General features: G+C 35.5%; 1 protein-coding gene across 3 annotated transcripts; it reads left to right on the forward strand.

The window, feature by feature from the left end:
* Window positions 1-1793: 1793 nt before the first annotated feature.
* On the forward strand, window positions 1794-6311 carry ifi35 (interferon-induced protein 35). 3 transcript variants are annotated; one of them, XM_067415427.1, is made up of 10 exons: window positions 1794-1850; window positions 3267-3294; window positions 3404-3469; window positions 3552-3710; window positions 3836-3952; window positions 4145-4289; window positions 5044-5150; window positions 5260-5446; window positions 5545-5651; window positions 5723-6311. In XM_067415427.1, exons 2-10 carry the CDS (start codon window positions 3283-3285, stop codon window positions 5930-5932), a joined length of 1110 nt encoding a protein of 369 aa, XP_067271528.1. In that variant the 5' UTR covers window positions 1794-1850; window positions 3267-3282; the 3' UTR covers window positions 5933-6311. The 3 variants fall into 3 exon arrangements, with proteins under 3 accessions (XP_067271528.1, XP_067271529.1, XP_067271526.1); XM_067415428.1 differs by lacking the exon at window positions 1794-1850 and adding an exon at window positions 2303-2344; XM_067415425.1 differs by lacking the exon at window positions 1794-1850 and adding an exon at window positions 2687-2778.
* The last annotated feature ends 1271 nt before the right edge of the window (window positions 6312-7582 follow it).

Raw genomic sequence — 7582 nt, forward strand, 5'->3', positions numbered from 1 at the left:
TGCCCAACATGGGCGTGTCATCTGATATGTGTTTAATTACAAGGAAATGCACATGGTAAAATGACCCACAAGAACGAGCACATGAATTGTTCATGATGAACAGGATCGTTTGGATATGATAGGATAAAAAAAATAGTTTATTTTCATCCCAACGCATGTGAAGGAACACGCTCAGTTCCCAGCAATAAAGCAGCATAGCAAACAGATACCAGCATTAATAATAATAATAATAATAATAATAATAATAATAATAATAATAATAATAATAATAATAATAAAATTAGCATAAAACATTTAACATAAAAAAATGCTACTGATGCAGTGAGATCCAAGCAGACAAGCAATAATTAGGCTATATCAGAGATCAATTTGAAATAGGAATAATATTTTATTAAAATGTAAAATTATTTATCTAAAATAGTCTAACAACATCAGAGTATTTGAAAAAAAGGACCCAAAAGAAGTAAGCTATTTGCATAATGAAAGGAGAAAGAAGCAGCAGAAGAAGAAGTAGAAGAATAAACCCGAGTCTTCTGAAACTAAACATATGCTGTGCTACAGAAAGGAACTAGGAAAAGTTGACCAGGAAAAGTGTTGGAACACTTTTCCTGGTCAAAAATGTTGGAACTTGCATAGGAACTTAATTTCCCAGTTTCAAATTTCTGTTCTCATGATTATGTGAGTCTGCCTATTTAAGACCTGTGTTTTCATTCTCACTTTGCATAGTCTTGTTTTGTGTTACATTGCTATTCTGAGCAATTGCCTGTATCTGTATTCTGAGAAGTATGACACGATCTATGTTCACCAATGAAGACTATAAATGAAACATGCACAAGATGAGCATCAGCAATATGGTTTCATACGGGCCAACTACGATCAGAACTTTATCCAGGAACCGAGCCACTCGAAGATGAAGATGGCTCTCTTGGCCTCAGTGACCCGGAGCCTCTCAAAGCATATAACTAGACTAATAATGAGGCAAGTGCCACCAGACAGTAGACATTTGGCATGACACTGACACATTTTATTAATAATAAAATAAAAAGCTGGTGTCGTTACATCCTTAAAAAGCTAATTACTGATTGTACATTTTTTTTATTTAAGACGAAGTTTTAAAAACTTTCATTTGGTAACTTTCATTTAGTACTATACCTGAACTTTAAGCTGATGCCTATTTTCCTGTGGCCTGCAATTTTCCAGGATGTAACGTCCCTTACTGGAGCCCGTCTTAGACCGACTTGTAAGGTCCAGGAGACATTGCGAACCTGCTCTCTTCCATCTCAGATAGGTGTACCCAAATTTAGAATCAGGCAGATATAGGGATCTCATTTTAATTTTCTTTACAACTGTTTTAATTATCCTTGTTTCTATTTTTATTTTTACATATGGTATTCTTATTTCTTATGCATTTGTTATTATCACTGTTTTAATTAATTTCTATGCAAAACACTTTGAATTGCCATTGTGTATGAAATGTGCTACATAAAATAAACCTGCCTTGCCTTGCAATGTTTTGGACATAATCAATCCAAATGGTCTCCCCTTATATAACACTAACGAAACAAACATCTAGATTTATGGCACAATGGGCCTCATTCATGAAACTTTATGAATATATGAGCAAATTCTGAGTAATTTGCGCGTAAAATGGACCTTCACGAAAACTCTGCTGCAGATTCACAAATGCTCCACGGACTCGTTAATTAAACGTGTGTATGTTAGTGAATTCCAAACATGCGTAAAAAGGATGCGCGTGCACTCTTATTAATAAGTTGCATATTCCCCGCCCATGACTTACATGCAAATGACGTGACCAGGAACGCTGTGGACTTTTCGGAATTCTTTCTCAGGTTTGGATCCAGGATTTTGCATAAATGTTGAAGAGCCTAATTGGCCATATGACTAGCAATACATATTGAATTATCGTGTGTCCACCAAAGTTTTAGCCAGCTAAACACTGGTGCTCTTCTGAAAATGTACAGCTGGTGGCATGGCTCTTGAAAGCGCTTTGCAAGTGCAGCGTTTTTTCCAGCTGAGATACTTTGCTTAGTATGATACAGAATATCCATGGTAGTAATGTGATACTAGTATCTAATTTTGAAGAATATTACTGAATTTAGAAATGCAGTAAAAAAAAAAAAAAACGAATTAACTCTATTATTGTTGTTCGGTTCGTGTACAAGTCGGCTGATTGGTCGGTGTAGTTTTTGTTCCGCCTCTCCTCCACTGTGATTGGACGGCCTGGTAAAAAAAGAACAGTGACAAGCCTGCCTATTACCCAACGTTAAACAGTACAAACAAAACAAAAAAGACGGGGTAAATCAACTCCTGAAATATTATTATGGTAGGCCTGTCCTATATGGTGCATCAAAATCCAATGTCATCAGTTTGCCTAAATTAGAACACAGAACGTTCAAATGTTTTACGCATTTACTCGTGGTAGGGAACAGGTGTAAATTTCTTTCGTACCAACTAACATTTTGAAAATACGAACATTTTCGTGAATCCGAAAATTTACTTCAGAGCGGCTTTACGAACGATTTACACACAAATTCGTTCTGCTCGTGTTTCGTGAATGAGGCCCATTATTTGTATGCCTATATAATACGCATACTGTTGTTAGCCTATACATTATGTTAAATCCATAGGTTAAATCAATTATGTGATCAACACCACCCCCTTGCGAATATAGGCTGTCGATAACTCGGAGTTATAATGCCGCCCAGCAGGCTACCTGAAACGAAAGCGAAACTGTTCTTTCCTGTTTGCTTCAACAAGGTACGCAATTGTCTCATTTGTTCATTTATAATTAGTGCTATGCGTAAAATAAATTATAATTAGGCTATACATCACAAAAAACAAGCGAATACAGTGGTCTTTAACGAAAAGTCTTGTTAACTGAATGTTTTGTCATTGTTTAACAGATAGTCGTGAAAGACGCAGCGAATATCACAAGTGAAAGTGCTTAGTTTCAGAATATTTTATTAAAAAAATGAAGAACAAAAACAAAACAAAAAAGTATAAAACATTGTCTTTTCCTATTTTTCAAGTGTTGCATAGCGTTTTCGTGTTGCCATTGTGTAAACTTCATACTAAAGCTTTAAACTGGAATAGCTCGATGGATAAATGCATTAGATTTTACGAATCTAATGGTTTGAACCATAGGGTTTGAACCCTGGTTTGTAAAAATAAAATAAAATTAAAAAATTTAAAAAAAATACGACCTTCTTCTGTCTTGGGTAACAGTGTTTTCTGTATGTCCACAGGTTCAAGTTGGCAGAAATGTCTACGGAGGTAAAGGACGTGATCTGTCAAATGTTTTATTTTAATTTTTATAAAAACTATTTTGCAATAGATTATGTATTCAGTACATTGACCCTGTGTGTCATGTCTGTCAACTCAGGATTTCTCTCTTGTTATGGATGATGATTCTTTGGACAGTAAACAGAAGGAGATCCACAAATACAAGGTTTGAGAGTTGCTTTTAAAGCTGGATACCTGTCAACCAAAATTCAAGGCATTAATCATTACGTCCTCTCACCTGTCCGCAGAAACAGCATGAATTGTTATTGAAGGAACAACAAATACTGAGCGATGGCATCGCTACAAACAAAAAATTTGCCAAAGAATTTAGACAACGAGCTGAGAACAGGAAAGTGTCAATTGAGGAAGAAAACAAGAAATGTACTAAGACAATTCAGAAAGAGAAGGTCTGTGTAAATAAATATACAGACACTCAGTATAACCTATATATATATATTTATTATTATTATTATTATTATTATTACTATTATTTATTTGTTTGTTTTTTGCTAATGTGTTCCTCTGTGTGCAGGAGAAATGCACAGCTACAGAGGAGGAGAAAAAGAGGCTGCAGATGGAGATAATGAAAATAAAGGAGGAGTTGCAAAGCCTGGACTATAAAAACAGCAATCTGAAAAAACAAACTGAGGTTCACAGTATAAAAATATATAGTATCAAATTTATTCACCAAATTATTTTGACTTGTATTCTAAACATTTTCTATATTTTCCCTTTATATTCATATTAATTTGACCTTAAAATCTCCATGTTGATTTAAAAAAAATCCATGGAAACATGAAGCATCAACTGTGAGATTAACACAGCTACATTGCCTCCACAGATCTCTACAGCGGTGCCTGAGAGGAGAGTAGCTTTTCAAGGAAAGACCAAAGAGGGAGTGCATGCTGTGAGTTTTGATGTGAATTCTCGTATAGTTTATCCGATGGAGGGTGGAACGGCACTGATCACCTTTGAGGAAGAGGATGGTATGTAGCATCGTCACAGTGCGAAACAATGTCAGAAGTGCTTAAAGGTGCAGTGTGGAATATTTATGAGGATCTATTGACAGAATATAGTATATATGATTATGTTTTTAGTGGTTTATAAAGACTTTACATAATGAACTGTTATGTTTTTATTACCTTAGAATGAGCCATTTCTATCTATATACACCACGTGTCACCATTTTGTTTCTACAGTAGCCCTAAACAGACAAACTTCTCTACAGAGCTCTAGCTACTCTCTGCTGTCTCAGACAATGACATCTTTGTTCTTTGTCGGCCACCATAGCTTCATGTGCATCGATAGAGAGGGGTGAGCAGTGGGCGGTTACAAGTCCCAACCTCACCACTAAAATTTACACACTGCATATTTAATAAAGGGGCAGATCAACTGTAATACAGAATTTATGCTCATTTACGCGTCTTGATTTTCTTTCACAAAATATTTTAAGTAATTCTTCTACAGTTTGGGATCATACAATCAAAGTCAGTGGGGTCTGAAACAACATTGAATCACATAGACCAATCACTGTTAATCTATTTGACTACAAGGCACTCCTTTGCCCACAATATCTGAAGGCCCCCTAACCAAAACTTATTTTAATATATGGTCACTCTTAGTTCTTAAAAAAATGAGGTTGAAATAAAATAAGAGAAAAAGATCTTTATTTTTTTTAATCCTTAAAATCACTGTAATGCATTGGCTTCATTCAAATCTCTTCTGATCCTGCATCTTTAGTGGCTCAGAAAATCTTGAGCCAGAAGGAGCATAAGGTGGAGCTTGGGGACTGTGTCATCACTGTACAGGCTAAACCCATTCAGTTCCTGGTACCTGAATATGTTGAGGTAATGGAGAGAAGCGGACTTGTGTTTACCTACATGGATTATATTATAGAGTGCATTGTGGACTATCATGACATAAAACATCTCTCTCATTTCTCTCTCCATCTGTTAGATGGAAACACAGGTGTGCCCACGCAGAATCCTAGTATCTAACCTGCCAAAGGAAGAAGCTGAGGACAGAGTACTAGACAAACTGGACATCCATTTTTCTAAAAAAAAGAACGGAGGCGGCGAAGTGGAGGACACGGACATGCTGCATGACTCCGGCACTGTGGTCATTACGTTTGTAGAGGATAATAGTACGTCAACCAAATTCATGCAATCTGACATATCTCAGCACAAGTTGCTTGAGGTATTTTTTTTCTAATTCTTCTATTTGTTTCTCATTTGTCTTCAGTTGCCAAACGTCTCTCAGACAAACAGGATTTTGAGGTGGATTTTGGTAGGAAGAAGTACAAGGTGAAGGTCACTCCATTTCTCAATGGCGAGATTGCACGGATGAAGGTATGTCATGATAGTTTATACTGTTAATACTGCTGTTGTTAGGATGTTAACCGACTGTCGCTTCCTCTCAGATCTGTAACTCGGAATGCGTGCGCACAGTGCTGCTTACGGGTATCCCTGACATCATGGACAAAGACAACCTGCAGGACAACCTGGAGATCCACTTCCAGAAGACAACCAATGGTGGTGGAGAGGTGGAAGGCATCATCTACAACCCCCTGGGCCACACTAGCCTGGCTTTGTTTGAAGACGACTGTCCTAAAGACAGCCAGACCGTGTGAGAACGCTAATAAACCTCTACAGTCCAGTGTTCTTATACTGCCTGTAGATGACAAAATAGAGAATGAATTCATAATAGACTATATAGAACTCTTTGTGAACTCTTGATTTGGGCCTATTTTGTAGAAAGACAGAATAGGATATTATAGGATAATATAGAAATGATCTATACTTCATTATCCTAAATAGAATATCAATTATATAATAATATACTTTTTTTCTTTTCTTATTTACAATCCTTAGTTGTATTCTTTGTCTTATGATAAAAATGTGGTTAGATTGAGTCAAGGTGTATGGATTCATCTGAATTATAGGAGGTACATGAAGACTGTACATGAAAAAAACAAAACCTTAAAGTCATAAATAAATGTGTCAAATCATTGTGATGTGTATGATACAGTAATAGGAACCAAATGAAACCAGTGCCAAAAATCAAAGAAAAGCTCAATTATATTCTACACAATGAAATTTAAGGTTATTTTTAAGATTTTTGTCCCATGCCAATCTTATTTGTAACAAGATGAACAGGTTTTTCTCATTACCGTAACAAAATGTTTTTTTTAATATAATTTATAATTTACTTTCAGTGATTAGATTATATCTAAAATGGCTATTAAGAAAATACATTGCTATTTTAGATTACATTAAAATAAAAAGACAGTCTAACAAATATTACCATGAAGTATCAATATTTTACCATTTAAATAATATATACATATTTGAATGGCTTTCCAGTAATGGAAAATGTTGTCGGAATTGTGCTTCACTGACACAGAAAACAAAATAATTGAAAAAAATATTAATTTGTATCGATAATGTTCAGGTAACACTTTATTTCGATAGTAGACATTCTATTGACTACAAGTAACTTTGCACCTACATGACAATTAACTTACAGCATTAGTAGACTGCTTAATATCTTCTTATTCTTATTCTGATGCTCCCTCAACAGACATTCTACTGACTATAAGTAACTTTGCAAGAACAACGTCAACATGTATCCTAACAGAGTTAGTTGGCATGTTACGTTTAGCTAGTAGAAATTCTAACGTTTAACCTAATATTCTAATTGTGCAAGATCTCCCTCTTAAAAAGATGAGAGAGGCCTGTAATTAACATAGGTACACTTCAACTATGAGAGACAGAATGTGAAAAAATTCACATTGTCTGATTTTTAAAGGTGTCATAAACTGCCTTTTTTTAATATAAACACTGTTGTCTGAGGTCAACTAATGATGTTCGTGTGTTTTTTTACATTCAAAAACATCATAACTAATAATTAAGCTATTTTCTCCACTGGTTTTGAGGCTCTCTCCAAAACGCTGGGTTTTGATGGGTGTGATGCACTGGAGACTTGGAAGTAAACGCCCACGGCTAGAATTGGATAAGATTTGCATATTTAATGAGTTTAAGCTCCCCGGTCAGTTCACATGAGTGAGAGGAGATTGAGGGAGAAGCGGCAACCGAATTATTTTCTTGATCAAAGAGCTCGTAAACATCTTTATCAAACAAACACAATGATTTATTTCTCATCCACCCGCAATTAATTGGACTATTATTTTTATATTACGCATAGCCCGCACGATCGGTAGATATAAGCGCGACACGCGCACACACAAATATTTGTAGGTGGTCAAAGCAAGAGACACACA

The sequence above is a fragment of the Pseudorasbora parva genome, chromosome 2 (assembly GCF_024679245.1).
Source record: "Pseudorasbora parva isolate DD20220531a chromosome 2, ASM2467924v1, whole genome shotgun sequence".
Lineage (NCBI taxonomy): Eukaryota > Metazoa > Chordata > Actinopteri > Cypriniformes > Gobionidae > Pseudorasbora > Pseudorasbora parva.